This window comes from Hylaeus anthracinus, unplaced genomic scaffold, assembly GCF_026225885.1.
Source record: "Hylaeus anthracinus isolate JK02 unplaced genomic scaffold, UHH_iyHylAnth1.0_haploid 11985, whole genome shotgun sequence".
Taxonomy (NCBI): Eukaryota; Metazoa; Arthropoda; class Insecta; order Hymenoptera; family Colletidae; genus Hylaeus; species Hylaeus anthracinus.
In genome coordinates this window covers 4,104,594-4,132,393 of record NW_026534333.1, presented here as the reverse complement: position 1 = coordinate 4,132,393, position 27,800 = coordinate 4,104,594, and the positions used below count along the sequence as shown (strand labels likewise).

General features: G+C 50.4%; 1 protein-coding gene across 4 annotated transcripts in view; it reads left to right on the top strand.

The window, feature by feature from the left end:
* LOC128887112 (nuclear hormone receptor E75-like) overlaps positions 1-25,262 on the top strand; it is a 96,512-nt gene extending 71,250 nt beyond the window's left edge. For 2 of the 4 annotated variants that reach the window (XM_054142610.1, XM_054142611.1), the window contains exons 2-5: positions 6,744-6,832; positions 17,162-17,306; positions 20,521-20,762; positions 21,103-25,262. In XM_054142610.1, coding sequence (XP_053998585.1) covers positions 6,744-6,832; positions 17,162-17,306; positions 20,521-20,762; positions 21,103-23,142 — 2,516 coding nt within the window. In that variant the 3' untranslated portion in view covers positions 23,143-25,262. Of the gene's footprint in view, positions 1-5,799; positions 6,382-6,743; positions 6,833-17,161; positions 17,307-19,331; positions 20,005-20,520; positions 20,763-21,102 lie in introns of those variants that run through there. The other 2 variants (XM_054142609.1, XM_054142612.1) reach the window with 2 other exon arrangements.
* Positions 25,263-27,800: the final 2,538 nt, after the last annotated feature.

Here is a 27,800-nt window from a genome sequence, read left to right as displayed (position 1 = left end):
AGTTCGATTAACATAATCAGTGGCCGATGCAGGAAAATATGACGCAGCGAACCTCGAAATTCGTGGAAGAACTGACACGCGAGACGATGACGATGAATTCACTAATACTCTTTCTTTGCGAGAGGTCGTCGACCATCGGGCGAGTAGCCGTTTGTATAAATTTCTCAGGAGGCGCGATAGATTATGCCGATGCGGCACGCAGTCGCGTTCGTCGCGATGTCCTTCTCATTGTTGGACACGACGCGGCCATTGCGCGACCGTCGAACTCCTCTAATGTTATTCTAATTCCATAAGAATTCTGGTTTCGATCTACATTTGGATTTGGGTCGGAGTTTAAATATTCATTCGAATATTTATTCTGTCGAATACATTTTTAATCGATCACACAGTTATTTTTAAGGGTTTTATGATTTATGTAGAAGAAACAGTTTTCCTCGTGTTTCATTATTAATCTACGTTTCGATTTAATCCCAAATCTCCACAATAAAAGTAACAAAAATGAACACTAATGCCGCGCAGATCATCTCGCATTACTGTTACTATTTTCCCAGAAGCTAATAACTAATTTAACCATGCCCAAAAAAGAACCTATACCCAGAGAATCCAACGATATTACCAAACAAACCCGACGGCCCCCTATTTATATTCAATTTCACATTAATTTGAATCTAACAAAGCGAATTAATTATAGCGATCGTTATAATTAGTTTACCCGAACAATGGTACGAGACCCGCGATATTTGACGTAATTAGTCCCGGGTAACCACTTAAGTCGAGGGTACTGTAATAAACGAAGCAACCACTTCCTCGTGAAGCACCCGACGGATGATTTGAGAAGATTCTCGCGAGGTTAGGGGGAATCGTTGCGAATCTTTGTATCCTGTCGTCGGGAGGCATTAGTCCTCCGCCTCTCTCTTCGCGGCACGTTTTCACCGATTCTTCGCTGGAGTCCGATGATGCCGACACGTGCGATCGCTTTACACCGACCGATTAAAATTAGATGCCACGCGAGGGCCACGGTGTATTCGTTGCATATAAATGGGTATCGCTTGCAGGTCGCTAGCCGATTTCAAGGAAACGACTCCGTCTGACCTCCGTCGTCGCCGGCCATTATGCTCGAGGCCTGTCCAACTTTGCGCCCGACACCTTACAGATACGCAATGGGTCGCTCTTTTACCCAGAAAAATTTATGTAACAGCTCTCGTCCGCAATGTTTCCGCTCGCGGAAAGTGTTGGGCAAACGGAAGGAAAGTAAAAGGAATTCGTATCGAGGCAAATAGAAGTACGATGGAAACTCTTGGAAAAAAGTTTATTTAAGCTTATTATGAAAAGAGTTTACCCTTTTATTATGTGTGATTTTTCATTGAATATATATTTTGTTACGAATAACCATTTCAATGTAATTACTACTATTAAGACATCTTTATAAGGCATTCATGAGATGAGTTACATACCTGCGCAATAATTGCACGAGCTCCTGAGCAATATAATGTACATATTCAATAAAGTATTCACGGTCAGATTACTACCTATCCTCACCATACCAGAATATAAATTAATATCTGTTCGGTGAACCCTCGAACGACTGCAACACTTTTCAGTTCGCATCTCGGTTACCCAAACCGCACACCTCTAAAGATCGCATAATTTACGATCGAAAAATTGCAGACAGTCGACGAAGTATGGCAAAAGATCGCAGGGAGAAGGCCGCGGATTCCCCGTCCCGATCGTTCGGCGCGTCGTTTGCTCCAGAAGCGAAAAATCGTTCGGCGAGGAGCTAGCCTCGCCGGTGTATTCTAATTGAAAGCGACCCGGCTTGGCCGAACGAGGACAAAGGAATAAACGAGCGAGGACAGTAGTGAAAAAAGCAATCGACACGGGCGAAGAAGGTCGACGACGACTACGGAGTGTCGAGGGACAGGGTCAGTGGTCGTAATAGCGCTGCCATAAAATCATGAAAATAAATTATTGCGTAGATGATGGCGAACGTTAACTTCCAGGCTGGTCTCGTGACACCACGGCCGTCGTGAACGACCGTTAAGCAGCCTCGACACCCCTGGTTCCTCTATGGAAGGCTCGCGTACACACAGCAGAGAAAGTTTACGTTTATGCGTTTACGAAGCAGCAATAAACGGCGAAGCCGGCAAACGAGATGGAAAAAAATATCGACAGCGAACGTTTAAGGGAGCGACCTCACGAGTGCCCGGTGCCACGGCCAAAGGGTTGCGCGACCGCGCAAGGGTTGAGGGGACTCGTGTTTGGGTTTCCAAGTTTATTGTGGCCGACCCTTTCGCTCTCAGGGGATCGTGCTCGAGGTTTTTCAGCAAAATATCGAGTTTCCGCGCTCTACCTCACGTTTTTAGGGGAATCGCGTCTCCACAATGAGAGATACTTCCGGTTCCATCCGGAAGACACTTGGGTGCTCCCCCTTTTCATCTCCCGGGATGGGTTAGCTAGAAATAGGAATCTCCGAGCAGAGCTTCCTTTCGGTGATGGTTTTTCTCTGATTGGTCGTTGGAAAATAGATATCGTTTGGAAGTGGCAAAAATTGTTGACAAACTTCTCACGAAGTAATTAGCAACGCCATCGAGACACGAATGCGTCACCTTTCATAGCCATTTTATGACATTTCGAAACGACTTCACGAGAAGGACTATAAAAATTAGCTAGCGAACGGTATTTATACTGAAGAGTATAAAAATATAGATCCAGGCCAAGCGAAGCATAAAGGAATAAATAGATCACAATCTAAAGAATAGAAGAGAAAGAAAATTTGAAAGAACGTGTTAGCACTTGGATGGATTATAAGGGTCCATGGCAAAATTGCAGACATTTAAGCTGTCTTTATAGAATCAGCCACGTCGTATGTAATCTAGTCGTCAGGTCTTTGTCTCGTCTCGATATCCTCGTTGCAAGTTTCAAAGGTGAGCGTGTTACAGAATGAGTAGGCGGTAGTCATTCGACAGGTGGCAGCGATACACCAACCAGCGTAGGTGGCCCTAACAATGGGACCAGAAGGCAGGGAACAATCCGGCCGCGATAAATCGTGCGCGGAAATACACGACAAGCAATTAATCGTGACGTTATTGATCCTCGGGAATTGATTGGATGCTAACGAGCGAACGTCGCGGAGGCGTTTCGGCGAAGGACACTCCTAAAAGGACAACAGGAAATACAGAAAAAATGTTGGAGTAGGATTTTGTCCAGGAAAAAAGATTCCTCGAGAAATTAAAAAATGAGCTGCTCATTTGCAAAGTTACAGTAACTTCGGCTAATATCCGAGACTGAAACTTGGCACTCGAAATTAAAATTCTGCAGAGGTTTCAGTTGAAAACACTCGGAATCATCACAAATGCTACTTGATGCATTCCAAACGATACATTATACACGCCTCAAGAACCCGCTTCCAGGAAACTCGCTGGATATGAATTATTACGTTCATATATTAAAAGAAAAATACAGTCCACTGGCTGAAATATTCGCCAACAGAAACTGAGACTCTCGTTGTTTTACTGTTTTACAAATTTTACCAAAAATTAAGAGTCACGGTACATTTATAAATCATCAAATTAAATGAAATTTCTCTAATCGGTTCAATAGCTCCTCTTATACGATACTAGGTGGCATCTGTTAAGCAGGCTATTAGGATTGGTTCAATAACCATAAGAGTAGGTATACAATGGGTCCGTCAATATAGCTTAATTGCCTGGTCTCATTCTCGCTAACCCCTGCGTATTCAGGTCACTGTCCGAAGAGACCTGCTAACCCTATTTAGCTACACCCAAATATAAACTAATACCATTCTAGGAACTCGTGAAAATGTTCTTGTCTAAGTAAAGAAAAAGGACAACACGTCTATTGTAGAATAACGAATAGACAAATAACAGCAATTAGCTTGTTGGCGTAAAGCTGTAAAGTTTATTAGTTAAATTAAGGTGATGTTGCAGCCACCGCAAATTAAGTTAACTGTCACGCTTTTCACAATTGACAATCATTGTACATAGGGTATGTATCGTGTACAGAATAGATAAATAGGACTCGTTGCTTCGTGGTAAAGCGTTTTTCCAAGAGAACTTCAGGATTTTATTTTTTAACGAAACAAAAATATTATGGAATATATCCGATTTTTTTTATTCTACTAACAAATAAAATTCTAAAGCCGTTCTGAAAAAATTTTACTTCCTGTATTTCCTCGTGGTACTTCGAACAGTACCGACGATAAAAAGATTCGAAAAGAAGAAAGAATATTTTATCGGATGCGTTCCCGCGCTTTACGCGAGCAGAAATTGCTGCGCGGTCGAGGCGAATCGGGCCGCGAGTTACTCGATCAGCGGTAAACCGATCCGCCTGCAGCCGTAAAATTCCACCAGCGATGGCCTAGTCACGGGGACGCTAAAGTAAATGGCAAACACAATCCGAAATCCCGAGACAGTTTTCGCGCGAGCGTGTAACCGAGGCAGCTCGCCGAAGCGAGTTCATCGAACCGCTATCACGTTTTCTGCACTCGAGTACCCACGTGCCTATCGTCCTTCGATCGTTCTGTCTCTCATTACGTTTCACGCAAGCGGAATGAAAAGTGACGATCGCGTTAATAAAGACAAAACAATACCGTGAAAATTGGGTAGAAAATTAAAATTGGAAAATCTGAAGGGGTCGAATAGGATCGAGAAGTAATGTTCTTTTACGAAATTACTAAGCACATGCAACTTTGAAACGAGTGAAATATGAATTATTTCACAGAGATCTTGTTTGGAAGCAATAACTCCTCTTTGACCTGAACCTGATGGTATCCTACAACAAAATTGCAAGCCACGGTAAAAATCGACAAAGCACCATGTGAAATCGTTATCATTTAGGCCGCGCAGTGGCCAAACTCGCGAACCTTTCGCACTCTGTTAAAACCAGAAGCAATCGAAGCCCCCTGCGCGGTACTCCGCGGAGAGGCTCGCACCCCTGACGAACTCTCCCCGAATCGAACGCGTTCGACGCGCGACAATCGTGCGAAAGAGAAGCGATAACCGGCAGCAAAAATAATAGCGCAAGGGGAATGAATCGGCGAGAACGAGACGGATGATCGCGGTGCAGAGGATGGATCGGTCTGGTGGAAGAGAGACGGAAGAATAGTGGCGGAAGAGAGGCCGGGAGGAAGCCGGCAAGGTTAGAGGGAGAAGGAACGAAAGGCAGAAGGCGAAACGACCAGCTACGGTCTCGCGGTTGGCTCGAGCGAGAGGGCGCATGGCCTTGGCCGCTGCTGCGGGGTAATTCAGTCAAGGTTTCGGCCGATGAACTTCCTCCGATGGGAGGAAGGAGAGCCCGCCGGTAGAGGTCCGCGGGACCGGTGGGGATAAGCGTCAGCCAATAGCGTGGGCACGCGGCCCAGCGAGCGGCGTCGCGATTGGTTGGGCCTGTGACGCCGGTGCCTGGGCCCGCAGCCGGTTGTCAGTGACCTCCAGCATTGAAAATACGATGAACTCTCTCGGGGGGCTCTGTAAGAGCACACCGGTGCGCTGTGTGTCCTCTACTACATACTAGGTAGCCAGGGCGTAGACATTGTAGATGGTCGAGGCAGCCTGGCGAGCAGGCAGCCACATCAATCCCTCCCCTCCACCGGCGTCGCTCCGAGTAAGGGCTGCACGGCCCCCAGGTAACCAACACTCGGCAGCGCCGAACTCCAGTCAGACCAACGCGAACCTCCCTCGAGCGAACACTTACTTTCACTCTCTCTTCTGCCTTCCATCCGCGCTCTTTCGTTTCGTTCGTTCCTTCCTCGCTCGTGTACACCCGGTTGTCTTCCTCTCGGTATAACACGGAGGAGGTGTCGATCGCTTGGCACAGAACGCACCTGCCCTCGCTTTGGGTAGGATCTCGACTCGACGTTCACAGTGATTGCTACGAGTTTGTCCGGTTATCGCGTGGATTTGTGCTCGAGTTGGAGGTTACCAAAAACTGATATCCAGATATAGAGATAGAGAACGAGGGATTATCATTGATATATACGTGACATCGATCAGTGAGTTTGTGATTGAGTCAGTGGACTGATGTCGGTCCCCAGCTCAGTGCAGTGCCGTGCCAAGTGGATGGTTGATCGAAGATTTTAAATTATTCGGGATTCGTACGCGACGACATCGACTGCAAACATGATCCTGACGCCGGATAGCAGTGCTCAGGCAACAGTGGCGACGTCCCCGGCACCAGAATCGCCGATTTCGAACATCTCGTCGCATGGTTCGCGCGCGTTCGCTGCGTCGCGCATGTCCTGCGTCTCTCAGGGCATGTCTGGGGCTTATCACGTGGCCCAGTTGCCCCATCATCTCAGCCCCAACATGCCTACCATGGACTCTACTGTTTCGTCGGCGAAACCGGAGCCCGAATTGAACATAGGTACGATTCGAAGCTGACGTCTATCTTTGACCCATCGAAACGACACTTGTGCCTCGTTCCCCCGCGTTTTTGGGTGATCGAGCCTCGCGGATTAGTCGTGTTAGAATTAGATCGCCGTTAATGCACGGGGTCCAGATCGTTGGATCACCGTGAACCGAGAATCGAGCTGCGTGTCAGCCGAGTGAAAGCAGAAAGTTGTAACACGGCGATGCTGTAACTCGCCTCGGAGAGAGGAGAAAGTGTTCTTCTTTCTCTCCCACCTTTCTCCCTGACGCGCGCTCTCCGCCACGTGGAGAGCGTGCACACGTCGCGCGACCACCTACGGCGAAACCGAGCGTAATTCTTTTTCTCTTCCATTGCAGAATTCGACGGGACCACCGTGTTGTGCCGCGTTTGTGGGGACAAGGCGTCCGGTTTTCACTATGGAGTACACTCCTGCGAAGGATGCAAGGTGAGTCGAAAATTTGCAACGCGATACAACCGACACGCGACTCCCCGTTTCAGCAAATTTCGAAGCCGCTTTCCGTTTTCGCTTGCTCGAGTAAATTCACCGCGATTGATACGATTAACGTGACAGGATAAAAACCTGGATTCGGATACAGAAATCGCTGTAATACGGGAGTGGCGGTCGAATAACGCGAGGCTTTCGATATTTTTCCTCGTGTAGTGGAATCGTTCGCCCTCGGCGAGGAATCAGAGAGAGAAAAGTAAACGCAGCGCGACGAAAAATATCGAAAATGTCGCGCCGTGACGCCATGTGGCCAGGAAGTGAACGGAGCTTGAATATGAATGTACGATGCGACCCAAGGCTACGAGAGAAGCTATCGACCGAGCGCTGCTCGACCTTGTCTACACGGAAATCGCGAGACGTTTCAAACTGATCCTTGACGTTACCTCCGCGCAGCCTCTCTCGGTAGACTAAAAATCTCGCCAAGGTTTCTTTTCTTTCGGCCATCGTCGAGGAGAGGATCCTTTATCGAGTGTACCGGCTGACGTAGCTTCGTAAATATCGAGGACGTATTTTGCGCTGAAAATTAGCACATATTTAAACTGAGAATTAGCATTTCTGATCCGGTCGTTTCGTGGTTATTTAACGAAGAAGGGATATTTTTCGTTCGGAAAGGAAATGTAAGGCAGCTTGGGGAAGATCCACGGAAACAGGATACGCGGTCAGCTCGCAGCATTTTCGTGGAAGTCGGGGGTAGCAGGAGGGTCGATTTCCGACAATAGCCTCGCGGACGGTTACGCAAAGGAAGCGTCGTGAAGTGTGGCGAAATTCTTTGACGAGAATTCTTTCGATTCCTGATAACCTTCGGGCATTGGGAAAACGCGTGAGAAGGGTCGGGGACAGGTAGATCCTCGGACCTTTCGCTTTGTGTCCGGTGGTTTTCGTGTGGTCGAGCTCAGGGATGGTGGAAATTGCTCGCACAGGTACGCGTAACAGAGCCTGCACATCCGTCCGTTCGACTTCCTGTCCAAGTCTCCCCTCCCTCTCTCCCCCGTTTCGCTATTCTTCCGCTCGAAATTGACCAGTTTCGATCTCTTGGACATTTTCGCTGCGTTCCAACAAATCTAAAAATAAACAAATATTTCTCTAAATAAAAGCGACGGTATTCAAGATTGGAGAAGCGCGGCCTAATTAGTCTAAAAATATTCATCCACCTCGTGGAACCACGCGCGTCGCGTGAACGGAAAATCTCTCCCCGCTAGATCTCCGACCGAATGTAAATCGTTTTCCTCGAGACCGATAATTACGTCCCGCGAAGGCCAACGTCCTCGTGATCGTCATTGTGCGACTTCAAGGAGACGTTTGGTGGGGGCAGCACAGGCCGCGAATTCGCTCGCGGTGGTGGTAGAACGGTGCTCCCACCTCCGTCGCTTTGCCACCTCCACGGCAATCAGGAGTCGTCGGTGGGGATGGCGCTGCCAGGTGTCATGGATCGTGGCACCGATGCTCGCAGATCTTCTTCGTCCGTCGACCCGGCAATGTCGTGGCCCCTAGTTTCCCCTCTGTCCGAACACAAACGTAATTTGAACTTGTATCTTCTAACGGAGTCTCTTCTAATGTTTGTCCCGATAAATCTTTACAAAGAATCGATGACGTGCTCCTCTTCTCGGAGTAAAACTCCACGACGATGACTTTCCCTGAATCGATTCTACGGATGCCTGGACCGTCCAGACACTCGTAGAACCGGAAAGCACCCCGCGGTCGCGTCGATCCGGTGAGGGCGAGTAGCAGACGAAAGGAAAGAGAGAGTGGACCGGCAGGATCCCAAAAAGCCAAAGAGATGATCGCGTCCGACCGCGAGAAAGAGAAAGTGTCCGAATGTTTTCCGGTCCTGGCGTTGCAACCCCCGCTGACAGAGGTAGGCTGGTCGAGCGACTGGTCCTCTATTGTGATCCTCCGCGGAGAGAACTGGACGGGCCAGCGATGATATCTGCCCGAGAAATTTTTCCGTCTAGGCTCCCCCACCCTACGGGGATCCCCGGATCGGGGGAGCCTCGGGCTGGTTGACTGGGTCAGTAACTTATGGCCGCAGCGCCGTAACAGGCGCTATGCCGAACGAGTAGTCGCCGAGTGACCTAGCCGCTAGCGGTAGAGACCGTCTTATGGTGCTGGAAGAGGCACCCGTGGAAAGGGAAGAGAACGCGGAAGAGTGTTGGGTATCTTTAAGACTGGGTCGCTCGGTCGCACCGCTGTTGCACTATTTCGCCATAGCGACTCGCGGACGGCCGCAAGCTACTTTTCCTTCGAGCCGTGTAGCTTCTTTCGTTCGCACGGCTCTGACCTGGACATCGCGAATGCGGTACATCTGTTTCCTTTTTTCGAGACGAGGTGTTTTCGATCGCGATGGTGGGCGCTCGTACTTTCGGGTGGAATGGTCGAATCGCGAAAATGGCGGGAACCGATTGGCGTGGTTCAGCAGGGAGTAGTACTCGAGCTAGGTGGCCCAGATTTCATCGGGACGTTGCCCCACCGCGACACTTTTCGTGCACGCGTCACTGACCTGGGCTCAGTTTTACGGCACGAGAGATTCTCGTTGGCGCGATCACGTGACCGCGATAAAGGCGCGATAAAAGGCACGGCATATCCCGACGCGATGGAGCGAGTGGCACGATCCACGAAAGCCTCTTCCGAATCCGATGCTCCGCGATACGAGCACCTTGCGTTTATTTACCTTTTCGTCGAGGAGGATAAAGAGCTTGGCCGAGTGCCGTTTCCGCGACTAACCTCCAAGTATTTCCTCGAAATCTCGAATCAGCGGGCAGCTTCGTTCGAGTGAAATCGACGCGCCGGGTGAGCACTTCTGCGCCTGGTCGGAAGTTGCGCGCGAAACTCGGCTCGATCCCCCGAAATTTCTCGACACGGGGACGATGGCGTGCGCGCGGGTTGCACCGCGACGGGAGACGAAAAAAAAAAATACAGATTTTCCTCTTTATTTTCGCGTCGACGTTCCTCTGTAAATCTCCCCGGCGGGACAATCAACGGTGGAGGTACGCGTCGACTCTTTTTCCGGAGGGTTGAAACCAGGCGACCGGTGCATTAACCCTCCGGTCGTCGACCCCCGAGCCAGTTACGTCACACGACTGTTCCCTCCACCTCCTCTTGGTGCCCCCTTCCGCCCGCTGAGTACCCCCCTCCTTCCCGTTCCTCCGCTCCATCTAGCTCTTTCCTCCACCTTCGTCGCATCCTCCTCGCCCTCGCCTCCCTCCTCCCTTCCCCCCTTCGCCTCGTATCGCCGTGGATACTCTCCTCTTCCGCGCTCCCTCTCGGCTAACCGTCATTTTTGATGTCGTAACGAGTCGTGATCTCATTTTCATTTGATTGCGCGGGTATTTCGGTGCTCGGTTGGGGTTACTGACCCCGGTGCATCTACTTTAGAATCGGGTCAGCCGCTTATTATCGTGGTAGGTGTTCGCTCGACGCTGGTATCTCCGGCCAGAGCGGGAGCGCTCGAAGATAACGCTCTGCCCCCGCCGCGAGCAGCGCGGAATCGAACGTCACGCTTCTGTGCCGCCCCGATAAAGCCACCCCGTGAAACACGACACCCGGCAATAACCGGCACGATCGTTGAACGAACGAGAAATCGGCCGCCCCGTTTTAATGTCGACGGATTTTCGATTTCGGTCGCTCCAGAAAAAAACTGGCTGTACGGCGGCGTCCCTTGCGTGACGAGCTTGTTGCTCGTCTCGATGATTTGGAAAGTTCTTTTTTTTTTTTTCTAAATTTAATCTTTACACGCTCGGATACTAAGCAACAGATTTTTATATTTAACAGAGAAATTAGTATTTCACCGTTGGAGAAAAGCACACGTATCCCTGAATCACCTATAAATAAATATCCAAACTTTGAAGAAGTTATCGACACCATTTAAGACTCCCCTAATAAAAGTGATACAGCAGGCCCAGCCTAGTCATCTTTACAAAGCTGACCAATTGCCGTTCAGAGTTCAATTTCTCCGCAAGGAGGTCTCGAGTGAACATTTATATTATGTCTCAGATGCGGGTACGACGTTCGGAGATAATAACAAGCTCGATGGAGTCGAATTCCAAAAGTAGATTTATGGAGTCTGCGTGAATCGTGTTTGTTAAAATACATCTTTTGGTATATTCTCGTATTGCGACTGACGGGAGAAACGATAGAAACATCGGCAGTATTTGTAGGCTACATATCGAGTCGTTTATCAAACGATCGTTGTCTTGTTTACTGGGAACGCTGTTAATAGATTTAATCAGAGATCCGTAGGAGATACCGGGTATGGGTGGAAATAAAAAATAGTTCGAATGGTGACCTCGGCGGTCGACTTCCCTGGTATCGATGCCCGGGGAATAGAGCAGCGAACTGTTCGAGGTCAAACGAGAGTATTAAAGCTGGTCGGCCAACGGCACCATTTCTTCTCGTCGCTTCCATTGCATTTAACCGATTCTCGATCAGTGTCACCGACTATCATCAAAATCTCATGTTCTATTTCGGAGTTGTCTGAACTCTCTGCTGTCATCCTAGAATTATCCAAAATGTCAGGTGTCAATTCTTCTCAATTGTTTCTAATAAAATTGGTTCCTTAGCTTTCATGCCTTTCTATGAATTTTATTCGTAATAAAGTTAGTTCTACAATTCCTGGATTTTTCCATGCAGTATTTCGATTTAATCGTTTATTTTCTGTCATTTTTTATGTCATTCTTTACTCTGATACGTACTATAAAGAGATACGTATGTCCCATACACATTTATGGTATTCGTACTGTACGCTCGCCGTTATCACAGAACGAAGCTGTCCAAAATCATCCGCGACGTATTGAAAACGTTTCGACATGGGATAATATCGGTTTCCTGAAATCTCCAGAAGCAGGCTAAAGCGATTCGAAACAATTCTCGGAAAATTGCCTCTAGTCCCTGGAGTTAGGTGTCTTTCCGCGCGGATTAGGCGAGCGATCAGCATCTCTGACCTCGGCGATCGACTTGACCGATACATCGTCGTCCGGGGAGCAGAGCGAGCAGCGAATTCTTGGGGTCGTAGGTGCGCGTCGGAGCGAGCGAGTACGCGCGAGCGGTTAATGCCCCCGAACGGCGGCGTTTGGAGCGGGAACGCATGCGCATAGCACGGGCGCGCGCATTATGTACGTCACCGTTACTCCGTTTCGTGTCCTGTCCTCCCCTCTGCCCCCTTTTCCTCCCTCCCCGAGCCATGATATCGCTGGCTACTCCTCCCTCTCCCTCTTCATCTTTTGGTCTTTCTTTGTTGCCTCCTCTCCTCTCACCTTCTCACTCTCTTTCTCTTTCTCTCTCGTTGGTTTTCCGTCTTCGTCCTCTTCCTCCCCTCTTCGCCCTACGCCCGTGGGAGCAGATACACTCACCTTCCCCTACCGCCCCCTCCACCCTCCTGAACCGCTCGACAAGCCCCCACCAACGATGGAATCGCGCGCTCCGGTCGTTGGCCTCGCGACCACGTCGTGTGTATATCCCACACTCTCCTTACCTACATCTGTACACCAGCTCGTGTACGTGCCCCGTGTGTGCACGCGTGTGTGCATCCACCGATGCACATGCACGCGTACCCGCACCGTCGCCGAACTCGCTCCTTTCGCGGAAAATAAAAGCGAACCGGTGAACGTGACTCGCGGCAGGCATCGCGACCCCGAGGTTGTTGGACCCGAGGAATTCGCGTTAAAAGGGATGACGCCAGGCTGCCGTGTTCGTGATTTTCGGTGGTTAGGTTGAATCGAAGGAGGATGGGCCTCGTTTTCGGATTCGTTAGGTTACGGGGAATGTGATGCCTGCGAGTGAAATATGGATATAAGTAATATTAGCGTCTGACCAGACACGGTCCGCAGCCACTTCCACTGCCGATCCCTCTCTATCTCTACTACTCCACGAAACAATGAAAACTCAGTATCGAATAATTTTTCCTCAATTTCGAACCTTCAAAGCCCAACTAAACTGCTCCATTCTACTACTCGCAATCCAAGAACTAAAGCTGGCCTTTTTTCTTCTTGGTACTATCTTCTCAGATTTTTACGCAAATTCATGCTTAAACGAGACACTGCTCTATTTATTAAACGGTATAACATGTGTATTATTGTTAATGTTTATAATCTTTTGCATTCATGCACATTCTCATAGATTTCTCCATACTTTGTAACACGGCATAAATGCCTATGCATCCGTACTCCATGTATGAATAATTGAAACTGCAGACAGTGTCGTATAGTTTTAGATTGGTTGAGTGGCTCGTGTGGTGGACCTAACTCCCTACCACATCTGTGTCGATCACTCACAGAACTCTGAAGACTAACGCTCGATATGAGAATTTCTCCCAGGATTCATCTTTCTTTTTTCCCTGCAATACCATGAATAATCCTGTCGAGAAATGTTTGCTGACTCCTGAGGATCGCGAGGGCTAACCGAAACATCCGACCCAGTATGATATATCTGTTCAGGACTCGTATTTCTTCCTCCCTATAAAATCACGAGAGAAGAATCGTGGACAGCGTCGAGTCGTTTCTGCTGAGTCGCCTGGCGCGCGATGGCTGACTGTAACGTCTGACCCGGACGGTCCGCAACCCCTTCCAGCGAGCAACAAACTCACTTTGTCGACTATCGAAAATATTGATAGATTATTGATAAATATTACATCTGTTTTTTATTTATCGATCGAGAGCGTTAACGGTGGAGACTTCAAAGATGCTGTTAAAATATTTCTGCTTTATTCTTCAGCGAATGTTTTAGTCTGTCTGTGAAACAAGTAATAATTTTTGTCAAGATGGCACGTTAAAAAGTAATTTTTTTTTTTAGCGTATGAAACGTATCTTTATTTCCATTTGTTTACGAGGATGTTAAGTAAGTAGGTATTTCGTTCATAATATCGAGGTTAGTTTAGACGACTAGGAGATGAATATCAATGACAGAGAATAGTAATTTTCAGTGTTAAGATTAAAAAATAAGCAGAGGCTGACGCCCGAGTTGTGTGCGTTTCTTATTCATGCGGCTTACGAAGACTAGCCGAGGCGTCTAACCAGGCACGGTCCGCACTTCCACTGCCGCTCGCTCTCTATCTCTGCTACTCCGCGACACAAAGAAAATTCAGTATCGAATAATGTTCCCTCAATTTCGAACCTTCAAAGCCCAACTAAACTGCTCCATTCTATTCCCCCAATCCAAGAACTAAGCCTTCTCAGAACCCAGTGAAACAGAACTCCAGTAAACAAGTGTTTCGCAATCGACTCAGAAATCTCAACGCAAAAGTCCGCGACCAGGACTCTCGATAGCCAATCGTCGATATTTTGACAGATCTCGAGTTTCGGAAGAGCATCGAATTACATACACCGTTTCTCTAACCGTGCCACGAACTCTCCCCAGCTCTCTCGAAAGTTTCCCAATTTCTTGGCAGCGGATCGAAGCTGCCAGAAGTTGAGAATCAGCGGGACGAAGTTTCCGCGAAGGGAATCATCGGATTCATCGCCACGGGTTTTCAATCTTTCGGTATTTTTCGGCGTAACCAGAGATCCCCGAGAAGGATCGGCGGGGGATGTCGATAGCGATCCGTTTGCACTTTCCGCGGATGTGACACAATAGAGGCGCGTGCGCCGGCGAACGTAAGTCGTGGCAGCGCGAGAAGGTGGTCGCCCCCTGACCCGTCAGGGCGAATGCACGGTTTGAGAGATCGATGCACCGCATTCTCCCACACCCCACCCTCCCTCCCCCAGTCCCAGTCCCACCGCTGCCGGATTCCCGCCAACCAAGGGGTTCAACAGGGGTTGCTGGCCTCGTCCGGGCATCCGCGACACCAGCTCGCGGCCGATAACAATTTGTCCTCCGTGATTAAGCGTCTCGCGTGATTTTCGCGGCAGTAATCGCACCGATTAAAAATAGTCGCGAGGAGAAACGGATAACGAATTCGATTTTTAAGGAACTTGGAGACTACAAGTATCGTTCGTTAATAGAAGGTGATCTAGGAGAATAGGTACTTCCAAAAGGATTTAGAGATTATTGAATTCGTTAATGGGGAAAAGTTGTAAATGTAAGGCATTGAATGCAGCAGCTTCGATCCTGGAATTCCCATGTCGAATTCTAAACGTCCTACAACCTGCGATGCTCGTCCTACCATCTCCCAGTTTTCGAAAGCGCGCGTATCGTTGGTCGCGAGTCGGAGCGACTCGAAACGGAAACGCGACGACGGGAGAGCTTAACATTGGCAACGCTGACAGTTCATTGACTTGCATCGAACGCGTGCACCGATTGACAGGCCGGGCGCGGAGGTGCAACGGTACATCGTTCTCTCGTCTCGGGCTGTGCACGAAGTTGAGGTAGGCGAGGTCGCGTGTCTGACGTCACGAGAGAGTCACTTGACGACGAGTGTCGCCAATTCCGTACGCATACGTGCATACACGCGCGCCTGCGCCTCGCTGACATCGCGCTGAAGATACGCGACGACGAGCACGACGACGACGACGACGACGACGACGAACAAACGAACGAACGAACGAACGAACGGCACGAACAACGACGACGATCCACGCGTCGTTCGTTACGTAACCGAGCCGCGAGGTCGTTGACCGATACGCGGCTGGGAAGTTCCTCCGCCCTGACCTACCTCCTTCACCATTCTCAATTAGCGAAGCTCCCGCGTGAAAAAGCCACCGCGATACGCACGCCTAATGACAGAGCTCGTCCGTCCTCTCCCATCGATACTTTGGCTTTTCGATACAGGTCGTCGAACCCGATGGAAAAAGGGGTCGTTTCGAGTACGTTGCTACGATGCGTCGAGATCATGCTAAGAATACACGGGAAAAATTGAGAAAATATCGCGGGATATCGATGCAAGGGTAAAACTTATTTTTGGGAAGAGGTACGTTAACTAGTAACTTTTGCGTGGTAGTAGGTTGACAGGGGTCATCGAACCCAGTGGACAAAGGGGTCGCTTCGAGTTCAGTGGTACAAAAGTGTCGATCTGTATCCTAGGATTACGAGAGAACACGCTAGTAACAGCATACCTACTACCCTTCCGTGGTAGTAGGTTGACAAGGGTCGTCGAACCCGATGGGAAAAAGGTTCGTTTCGAGTCCACCGGTACTAAAATCGTCCGTATCGCGGTCCATGAAAGGAATACGCTGGAAATAGTGTACGAAAATATCGCGAGATTCGTTTAATAAAATTTCAGATCTTTTCGGAGTATCGGGAATAAACACGCCACCACGTACCCTGTAGAGGTAGGTGGTTGACAGGGGTCGTTCACCTGGAATAGTGAAAAGGAATCGTCGGTGGACGGTTCTCGAAAAGCAAACAAGCCCTCCCCCCGAAAAAAAGTGTGGGTGGCGCGAAAGCGGGGGCAGGGGGGTTCCCGGTTCCCGCGTTTATTCGTGGCTGTCAGAGGGGTCGAGGTATCGAGAATAGGAGGCGAGGGTAGGGCGGGACACTCCGGGAGGGTGGTTCCTTGCAGAAAAGCTGGCAGGGAGAGGAGGGAAGGAACCCGTTAGTAGAGCGCTCGAAGCGCGCGCGAGACTCTATGGTCGTTCGGTACGCGTTCGTCCGACGAGGACAGCGATGGAGAGGGTTTGCCAGCGCGCGCGAACGGGTCAGGCGGCGTAACGGAGACAGAGCGTGCGGGAGAGCGAGACAACCAGCGCGAATGCGCGCAAGGGGGACTCTCACTTTCACGCGGTGAACTGCGGGTGAACGTCCGGGAATTGGGTCAGAGTGTCCCCCACCTCGACGAGCCAGAGGCAATGTGCCGAGGCTCTATGCTCTCTGTGCTAGAAAGAGCCAGTCCACAGCCAAGCTCCGATACAAACGGTTGCTTCTTTGCCTCCCTCTACCCCCTCTGCCCGAAACTCGCGTTTCGACTCGCACGATCGTACTGGCGAACAGTTACGATCGGTACGTTGGTGAGTTTAGTGGTTTCAACCGAGAGACGTGCGTCCCAATCAGTGAGAGCTGCGAGAAACTGTGACAAAGTTTCTGGTTTTTACGAGCCCGTAGCCTGGCGTCGATTCGCCGCGAGTTACTCGCGCCGATTCTATACGTTCGTCGTCGGAACAGATTCACGTCGGATACGCGACTTCGAGCAAAACGAGTGATTAGCTGCGTGCGAAACGCACGCGGGAGTTGTTTACGGATTCTACCGCGAACGAAAACCTCGGCACACAATTTGGCCCAGGTGAATTAATGGGGTGCTTGTGCGAATGTGACCTGGCCACCCCGCGCACGGGGACCAATTGCTCGTCGGGGTCCTCATCGGACAGTGACGGTCAGACTGACGAGGGTTTCGTTGGTGATTCGCAGGGATTCTTCCGGCGGAGCATTCAGCAGAAGATACAGTATCGGCCCTGCACCAAGAACCAGCAGTGCAGCATCCTGCGAATCAACAGGAACCGCTGCCAATATTGCCGTCTCAAGAAGTGCATCGCCGTCGGCATGAGTCGCGATGGTGAGTCTTTACAAAATGTTTCATACTTTTCCGCCCGCGCGAAACGGCTCGAGAGAATCGATCCAGAGGGTCTAGAAGAGTCTACGCGAATCCAGAAGAGTTCAACGCAACCCTCCGGATCGATCCTCGCGAGCTCTCTTTCGCTTCGCTTGAGAAAATTCCTGTGCCATCGTTCCCTTTCGCGTCGAGTGTCGTTTTTGCGCGAGTTCGAGCGTCGTAAAAGCATAGTCGCGCGAAAAAGCTAGCGAAAAACTTATTACCGCACCTCGGGGCCGCGCTTTCCCCCTGGGACACAGCCGTCGTGTAACACATTTCTCCGAAAGAGTAGTTTCTAAAATGTAGAGTGCCAGGTCATTGACCGTTTGCGTAACGCTGCTCCCCTCGACACGGCAAGAGTGTCGCAATGGGCGAAAGTGGCCAGTTCGCTGTTTGAGAAAGCAGCCGCGATTATCCCCCGAACGGACCTCGTCGAGCTTGCTTTCTTTTCGAAACATCATCGCCGGATCCCTCCCAATTGACCTCTTTCGCCGCGAAACCCGCGAGGTGGATTCGATCGACGCGCGGACCACTCGGGGTCAACGACCCGGGCTGCATCGGCTGGCTATGTTCGCCATGAGACTACTTCGGTCTGATCTATAACCGTCCCCGTCCACTCGGGAGTCTAAATCGGCCGCGGTGCAGCGAGAGTCATCGGTACTGGGTTAAGGGGAACGCGCGTGGACCATTTAGGACTGCAGCGTCATTTTTAACAATAAACAATAGTTTACCGATGCTTGTCAAGTAACAAAACTCGCGATTTCTCTCAAGAGTATCATTTTTTCTAAGACGTTGCTTTTCGAATACCCGAAGCATCTGTATTTCGAAAAGAACAATCCGATCGATCGTACGGCCCCAAAGGTAGTCGAAGGTTCGCGAAGCAAGTCCTCGCGATGACAACGTGGACTCCGCGGGGTCAATAGTCGGGCATTGCCCGACTTGCATGCTGCTTCACGTCCGTAGAAAGAGTACCGCTACTCGCCGCTACGTACCCGGTGACCCTTCCACCTCCTTCCACGATTCCCCACCATTCCCAGCCCGTGCACACTGTCGCGATCATCTCCTTCACGCCCCCACTCGCTCGATCTCCTCGTCGAGAAGCCCTCCCCCTCCTTATCACTCGAGCAACAACGCGCCGTCGCGTGGCGCTACGCTCCGCGCGGAGACCTCGCGAACTTCGTTCCCCTCGCGATTGCCCCCCCACTCCGTTTGCCCGCGAGAGGTTCCCCTACCGCGGCGGATCACCTGGCTCTCGGGCGCATGCTCCTCTCCAGCCGTCCCGCCAAACCGATGCGCTCGTCTTGGCCGCCGCGCAATTTGCGGCTAGACACCCGCGGAGGAACCAACGTTCCGTTTCCGTCGTTGTTCCGATAGTACCTCGTACACACGATGCTGACGCGAGCAGTCTTGTCTGGAGTCGTTTCACGGCACAGGGTGCACAGAGATCAGCGAGGGACGTCAGAGAAAGAGTAGAATCAGATTTTTTAGGACTCCGATTCGATCTTTCGTTGCGAAATAGAGAGTAGCACGTCTTCGTTGTACGGTAACATTGGTAACGCGACCTCGCGATGGCCCGCGCGGTCACGGACAGGGTCGTTGCGATCTAGCCACGGGGGCGATTGTCGTTCGATGGCTTGTCGCGTCGCCTAGACTTGGCGTGGATAGACCAAGGATTCGAGTAGTCGACGAACGGGGGTTAATCTCATCGGTAGAGAGGATACGATATCCGCCGGCGGGGGATCGATCGTCCGTGAACGGATAAGTCGTTCGACGGCAGCTGGTGACAGGGCAAATAGCCAGAGCGAGGGGTTGCTCAAGGTCGTCGAGGGTAACTTACCCCCGGCAAAGGAAGTTCGCATCTGCGCACAGAAGAGTCACCTCTGGCAACGAGACCTCTGTCTCTCTCTTTCTCTCTCTCTCTCTCTCTCTCTCTCTCTCTCTCTCTCTCTCTCTCTTTTCACCGTCGTATTCAGACACGAACACAAAGCGACGAGCGTGCACACGAGCGCATACGCGCGGCCAGAGGTTTCACACAGGTACGCACACCCTCGCCACGCTCGGCGCGTACATTCGCTCGCTATATAGTATATATAGGTCGGCGGTACGCCTCGTGCGGCTGTCGCTGAAACCAAGTTCAAGGCCAAAGGCTCGGCAAAGGCCACAATCGTGGCCGGTGGTGGGAGTCGTTGATGGCTGAATAAGTGGAGGGGCTGTTGAACGCAACCCGCGGAACATCACTCAGTCGGCGGTGATGCTGTCTCGCGTCTGCACGCGTCGTACTGTCGCGCTCCTTTCTTGAAACCTCGCGAAGCAGCCGTGTGTCTGGCGGCGCGCCGTGCACGCCGCGCTACGAATTCTGGAGTGACTCGCGGGTCAGCCGAGAGAAGCGAACCTATCGCGTGGATAATCGTCGAATCAGACCGGTACACGAGAAAACGAAACGGTCGTATGGTGCGCCATACGTGGTTCCGGGGAAAGACGACCGGTAGTGATTGTGCCAGTGGGAAAATAGTTTTTTCGTGCCCTGTGCAGTTCGATACTAAGCTAAGCGCCGCAGAGGGGGACGCGGTTAAGAATCGCGCGTTTTCCTCGACCGTCATGGGAGACGAGTTACCTATACTGAAGGGAATCCTCAACGGAGTTGTCAACTACCACAATGCACGTAGGTGTCCCTTTACTTCTGTGCAAGCGACACTTCGCGTTCGCGATTTCGGATCGCTGATCGTCGCTCGTGTTCCCTTTTTCACCCTCCGCGTTGCGCACGCGGGGACTTTCTATCGGTGGATTCGTAGTACGAGGCCGAGCCAGCCGTACTTTCATTTCTCCGGCGCGAGAAAGTCGTGCGCTTTCCCCTCTCGATTTTTTTTTTTCTTCTCCCTGGGCCCGTCGCACGAAACGTATCTGGTGCGATGATAAGTTTCAACGGAGGTGCGAGCTCCGAGACCGTGGAGAACTCAGCCTCGTGTCTTCTCTTTCCGCGTACTTCGGATCGAAGCGACACACGCACGCGAGTACCGATGCGCTCGAAGGTCGTCCCGAGCGATACGCCGCCGTGTCCGTTGCATGATTCATCCATTGATCGCATTAACTATTCATCGACGCGTCCTTCGTTCTGCTTACCACTGACCGAACTTGCTCTCTTCCCGTCTAACCATCGGACATCCGTTTCTGCTTATAGCGGTGCGATTCGGCCGTGTGCCCAAGCGCGAGAAGGCCAGGATTCTGGCTGCCATGCAGCAAAGCTCCCACAGCCGTTCTCAAGAGAAGGCAGTAGCCGCCGAGCTGGAGGACGAGCAACGGCTTCTCGCTACCGTTGTGCAAGCTCACCTCGACACATGCGACTTCACCAGAGACAAAGTGGCACCGATTCTCGTCCGAGCTCGCGAGACGCCCAACTACACCGCGTGTCCGCCAACCTTGGTGAGTACTCGAAATCCACACTTTCTTCTGCTACTTTCGTAATTCTCCTGTCTGTTCTTTTTTCTTTTTCTTTTCTTTTGTTTGCATGTCCGACGAAAGATATTTCCGAACGTTGATTTTTTTACGCTCGCTTGCGTCAGCGCGAATCGGGTTTCGATAGAATCGTCGGTTTTACGCGGAAATCGAACCAGACGTCCTCGAGCAGGCCGCGAAACGAGGAAGTTCGAGCCTTTCCCGTGACCGAAAGGACGGACGTCTGGCACGTTTCTCGCGAGACGACGTCGACGACCTTCGACGACAGCTCGTTCTCAACGCGACGGTCTCTCCGTTTATGTTGCAGGCATGCCCGCTGAACCCTAATCCGCAACCGTTGACTGGCCAGCAAGAGCTGCTCCAAGACTTCTCGAAGAGGTTCTCGCCGGCGATTCGCGGCGTGGTGGAATTCGCGAAACGCATTCCTGGCTTCAGCCTGCTGGCTCAGGACGACCAGGTCACGTTGCTCAAGGCTGGCGTGTTCGAGGTGTTGCTCGTGCGACTGGCCTGCATGTTCGACGCCCAGACGAATAGCATGATCTGTCTGAACGGCCAGGTGCTCAAACGGGAGTCCATCCACAATAGCAGCAACGCGAGATTCCTCATGGACTCGATGTTCGATTTCGCCGAGAGGGTGAACTCGCTGAGACTGTCCGACGCCGAGCTTGGTCTCTTCTGTTCCGTGGTGGTGATCGCCGCGGACAGGCCAGGGCTTCGCAACACCGAATTAGTCGAGCGTATGCACAACAAGCTGCGAAACGCTCTTCAAACCGTATTGGCTCAAAATCATCCTCAGCATCCCGATATCTTGAGGGAGCTTTTGAAGAAGATCCCAGATCTGAGAACCCTGAACACCCTCCACTCGGAGAAACTGCTGGCGTTCAAGATGACCGAGCAGCAGCAGCAGATGCAGGCCCAACAGCAGCATCAGCAGCAGCAGCAACAACAGACGCAACACGTGATCAACGCTCAGCAACCGCAGCAGCAACACTGGCCCATGGAGGAGGAACCACCCGCGTCCTGGGGCTCGGCCTCGGACGTCACCCTGGACGAGGCCGTCAAGAGTCCCTTGGGCAGCGTTTCCAGCACCGAGAGCACCTGCAGCGGCGAGGTCGCCTCCCTGACGGAGTACCACCACGTCGCTCCTCCCAGCGGACATCACGCGACCAGTGCGCCCCTTTTAGCGGCCACCTTGGCGGGAGGTCTTTGTCCTCATCGTCGACGGGCGAACTCTGGCAGCACGAGCTCGGGCGACGACGAACTCCATCGCGCGTCCCTGTCCAAGACACCTCAGCCGCCCCAGTGTCCGCGATTCCGCAAGCTGGACTCTCCCAGCGACAGCGGCATCGAGTCGGGAACGGAGAAGCCCGACAAACCCGCGAGCAGCAGCGCGAGCAGCGCGCCCACCTCCGTTTGCTCCAGTCCACGATCCGAGGACAAAGAAGTCGAGGACATGCCGGTGCTGAAGCGAGTCCTTCAAGCGCCACCGCTCTACGACACCAATTCCTTGATGGACGAGGCGTACAAGCCTCACAAGAAGTTTCGCGCTCTGCGTCAGAAGGACAGCGCGGAGGCCGAGCCAGCCGTGATCGTGCAGCACACGCAATCCCAGCTGCACCTGCATCTGACCTCGCCGCCGGCGCGAAGTCCCTCCAACCAAATGCCGCCCCAGTGCCCGCAGACGGCGAGTCTGCTCAGCAGCACGCACTCCACCTTGGCGAGGAGCCTGATGGAAGGACCGCGGATGACCGCCGAGCAGATGAAGCGCACGGACATCATCCACAACTACATCATGCGCGGGGAGAGCAGCCCCAGGTCGCCAGCCGCGTCGCCATCGCCGGCGGAGCAATGCGCTTCCACAACCACGATGACCGCGCGCTCGCCCCAAGGGACCCAGGGTCTTCTTCAGTGCGCCACCAGCAGCTACTCCACGACCAGGTGGCCGGCCACATCCGTGATCACGACGACGACTGGTGCCCGACAACAGCAGCAGCAGCAGCAGCAGCAGCAGCAGCAACACCAGCAACAACAACAGCAGCAACAACAACAGCAGCAGCAGCAGCAGCATCAACAGCAGTCTTCCTCGGACTATCTAATGCTCGGGAACTCGCCTGCCTCGTCGCCGAGGTATCTGTCCGCGGCGGCGACGAGTAGTACGAGCACGAGTCCAAGGCCCACCTCGAGCACGGCGGCGAAATTGATGCTCTCCGGTTGCCCAAGCAACATGATGGAGCTTCAAGTGGACATCGCCGACAGCCAGCAGCCGTTGAACCTGTCGAAGAAGTCGCCGTCCCCGTCGCCCAGGCCGCTCGTAGGACCCTGCAAAGCTCTGTCCCTCGAGGCGTAGTGGTCTCGCGACGTCGCAGCAGTTTCTCGCGAGCGTTGGTAACCCTTCCAAAAGGGGACGTTATATTTTTTTTTTTCTTTTGGGACGCATCGGAGGCCACCGAGCGCGACGAGCATATATCCGTCGTTCTGTGTCCGTGTCGCGAGCCGCGCGGGCCTCTGTTTCCGAGACAAGTATGAAAGTGCCAGGACGCTCTGAGCGCGTGATAAACCAAATAATTTATTAATTTAAACTATTAATCGATAATTGCGCGGGACACGACGGAGAGAGACGGTAGGAGGTGGCGGAAATACCGTACGTCCAGGCCTCCTTCGCGTACACGACCCCTCCGTGTCGTATTTATGAAAGGATTATTTCCGTTCTCCAAGATGGTGTGGTGAAAACCGAAAAGGACGAAAACCGAACGAATGGAACGAACGCTCGAGTAACGAAAGATCAGTGCCGTTCCCGGGAGCAAACAGTGCCGTGTAGGATTTACCTGTCCACCTAAAGGAAAGCTACCTACCTACCACCCCCGTTTACCTATCTACCACCCAACGACGATAACGACGTTATTCGGAGACTCGTCTGGAACGATAGCGTTATCGAACGGTAAAAACAAGGAGGCGAGAGAAGCAGTAAGACGAGAAAGATTGAATGTTACAGAAATTAATAATCTATCTACATGTGATAATCATGGAAATCGCGCATCCTGTACAGTCTCCACCTCATTCATCGATCATCTTACTCTACTATAATTATTGAATATTATAAAAGTAATTAATATTATTGTAACATGTGTAAGGTATAATAATCGTAAAAGTTATCATCTTGTGTATGTGCGCGTAGGGAAAAGAAAAACACGAGTGTGCGAGAGAAAGAGGACAAACAAAAAACGAGTGCGAGAGAGCGTGCATGGATTCGACCAGGAAAACAAGAACGAATGGTAAAAAACGCGTGATAGCGTGCTTGTGCGCAAGTGAGTCGGGGCAAACAAAGTAAAAAAAAAAAAAAAAAAAAAAAAATGAAAATATATCGCATTGCAAACGAGGATAAAAATAAAGAAGAACATACATAGAAATAACGAAGAGAAAAGCGCTTTTCGTTCAACTCCGTTGGCGAAAAGCGCGATGAGGAAAAACAGCGAGCGCTGTCGCGATCATTTTAAAGAAAGAAACGAAAACGAACGTTTTGTTAACATGAGACTGACACGGCCCGCCGCGGCCGCCCCCCCCTCCGCCAAGAGTTTGCAATCAACCGTACCTTTAATCGCGAACCCGCGTGTCCGTGCCTCTCTGACGGGCGAACGAGCCGAGAACCAACCAAAACGGTCTATCCGATTTCTGATTCGCGTCGAGAAAACCTTAGGTAATCGTAGACCACAGAGGGTGACAGACAGACAGAACCCGCGTTTTATCGAGTCAGAACAACGGGTGATAAGAGACGTTGGAGGTGAAGAAAGAGAGCAACAGAGAGAGAGAGAGAGAGAGAGAGAGAGAGAGAGAGAGAGAAAATGTAAATGGTACGAGACAAGAGTCAACGTTTGAGCGATAGAGAGCGAGATAGAGTGAGCGTACGCGTATGTATGAGAGTGAGAGAAAGCATAGAGAGATAACGACGAAGAGAGAAGAGGATACAGAGAGAAGGTAGAGAGTGCGAGAAAGAGAGAAGTCGCGTGCAACTTAGATCCGGCGCGGAATGTAAATAGTAAATTCGTAAGACTAGGTTGTAGGTGTCGCGAGTGGACGAGGTTTTTTTTTTTTCTTCTTTTTTTGCTGTTGAGAAAAGAAACACACTCTGCGAGAAAGAGGTAAACGAGAGATAATGAGAGAAAGGAAACGAAGATACGCGGCGGGCCGCCGCTGACGTGTTGTTGAGACGCCCGCCCCGCCCCCCTTTTGCGCTCCCCCGTTTAATCAGCCGGGAGGATATCGGTACAGGTGAGAAACGCGTAAAAAAGTAAAAAAAAAAAAAAATGAATGAAATACAATCCGTGACGAGAACGAAACCTGAAAACACCCCGAAACAGACACACAGACACACATACCGTATACATGTAATACATACGTACGTACACCGCAAGCGCGACAAGAGAACGATGAAAACGCCGTAGCATTACGAAAAAAAAAAAAAAATAATAATAATAAAGCAAAAAGCCAAGTGAGCCTGGAATAACTCGTTCGACGAAGGACAAATCGTAGGGCAAAGATACGTAAAAAGAAAATGTAAACAGAATTGCTCAATGGGCACCCCGGAGAAATGAAGAAACCGTTGTCTCGCCACTTTGAGCCGCAGCTCTGTCGGATCCCCTCGAAACGAACAACACATCCCCGAAACAAACTTCGTAGTGAAACAATCTGTGTATTTATTGTACTCTCGCGGAAGAGAAGAAAAATGTCATTCCCTTTTAAACGCTCTGTGTATCACCGTTCTCCCTCGACTCGTTTGATCGCTCCCGACTCCGCGTAGGAAAAGAAGAACCTTCTTGCTGTCCCACGAGTTGGAAACAATGTCCCTCCGTTCCTTCGCCGTTTAGCCAATATCCCGATTAGAAGACTTAGCCAGAACCATATCCAAGTTGTCGCACGTGTTTTACGTGTCAACCCGAGTCCGTTGTTCACGATCCAACTGTAACGAAAACATCTTTTTGTCAATCCTGCGGCCCAATATTCGTCCAGTTTTCCCGTCGCTCAGGCCCATCCCGCACAATCCCACAGATAAAATCCTCTTCTCCCCAGATGCCCTACCCTCCACCCATCCCCCTCTCCCCCCCCCCCCCCCCCGGCAAGCGAACTAGCGTTGATATTCGTAATACTTGTTATGCATAAACTACACATAATGATTATTATAGTAAACGATACATAAAGTATGATATATTTCTCTATCCATTAAGAAGGAGGACACAAGCAGCTGTTGTTTCTGGTGGAATAAAGAGAAACACATGCAGACAAAAAAAGTAATAATATCGAAGGAAACGAAACAAAATATCGAACGTGTACTCTATTACATTGCAAGAACACAACACGCAGCCCCGCATATTGCCCAGTGAGCACGTCATTTTGTACGCTTGGGAGTTGTGAGGTCGTCTGAATAAACATTGTCTGGTGAATTATACAGAAAATATATATTTGTCTCTTATTTATGCGATACCCCTAATGTCCTTCCTTTGCGTTTTCGACGCAGTCTTGCGCTGAAAAAGTAACATAAAATTAAAGGAGAAATGGAAATTGGAGATCACTTTCTAAAACCTTCACATTTATCGAAAATCGGAGTTGCTCTTGTTCGATTAAATTTAAATCAAATTTATCGATCCCTGTGATCATTAATAGTCGAGTAGTTAATCGTTAAAAAGATTAAATTCCTTTCCAAAATATCCGCATTTGATATCAAAGAAAAAAGTGATGCTGTTATTAGGTCCGGAGCACCCGATACCGTTCAACGCGGACTATAAATTAGCATTCGTTACAAGCTGGCCGCTGAAACGGAGAAGGTGCCATAAATAATGGTATCGGGGGAAGAAACGAGAAAAATTGAAAGTTCGATCGAAAGTGGAGCTGAAACTGGTTTCGCGCAAAATAAGGAACACTTCAGCGGAACGAAATTGATCGAATCGCGACGGTGAGCGCTCGTCGAACGTACAGAGGAGATCTCCTTTGTTTTTGAAAACGAAATCGTCGCTGTTAATCATTGTTTCGACGTTGGCTGGGTGTCGCGCGGTTCGTTGGAAAAGGACGTGTCGCGAGCAAAAAAAAAAAAAAAAAAACACGATTAATGCGCGCAATTAAACAGAGCGAAGATCGTGAGAAACAGCAAGTAATCGGTTCAGGGTAAAGTTCCATTGCCTATGATTAAGAGTGGAGGCAGACGGGAAGTGCTGCAGGCTCGTCTTTTAGCGCACCTTGAACGCGGCGATGCGATTGCGTTTCTAAAATTGGTTTAAACTCAATTCTCTAATGAACGAGCCTCGCGTAGTTGAAAAAGGAAATTTCTCTTTTTTCTTCAGAGTTTCGAAAGCGATTTTTATCAGGGAAAAAGGGGGAATTCGAGTGCGTGGTTACTAAATGCGTCTCGGTTAGATTAATTACAAAGTAAAAACGATCTAAATGATTGTAGGAAGAACTTAATAATTTGGTCAACAAATATTATTCTTGAAGAATCTTTAGTTTGGAGTCAAAATATGAAATGATGAGAAACAATAATAATTTCTCTAGCTTCGAAATACTTGCGAAAGTAAATACAATTATTCTTTGCTCTACGCGTATCACTCGGAACTCGAGGAAAGCACTTATTCGCGCACTCTATATAGAATCATAATCTGGCTTCCCGGTTTGGATTCAATCAAATATGCATATTTCGAACATCGAAGAATAAAGGAGTTTTGCAAACTCTACCGTTGAAATTCAACTCCAATTACGAGATGGAAGCGAGCGTTTGAAACGTGAAAAATGTAATCCTACGAATCCTGCGTTTCTTTATTTAGAGATATGGAAGTGCGTGAGTAACTCGATCGGAATAGTTATCCAGGGGAAGAGGAACTGAGACTTCCTGGAGCGTCGAGGCAGCGAACAGGTGAATCACGAGGATTAGTCCACGAGTGGGCCACGGTTGCGTAATTGGCCCCGCGAGGGGTTGAACGGAGCGCGAGGGGTTGCCTTTCTTCGGGTTCGAAGAATCCAACA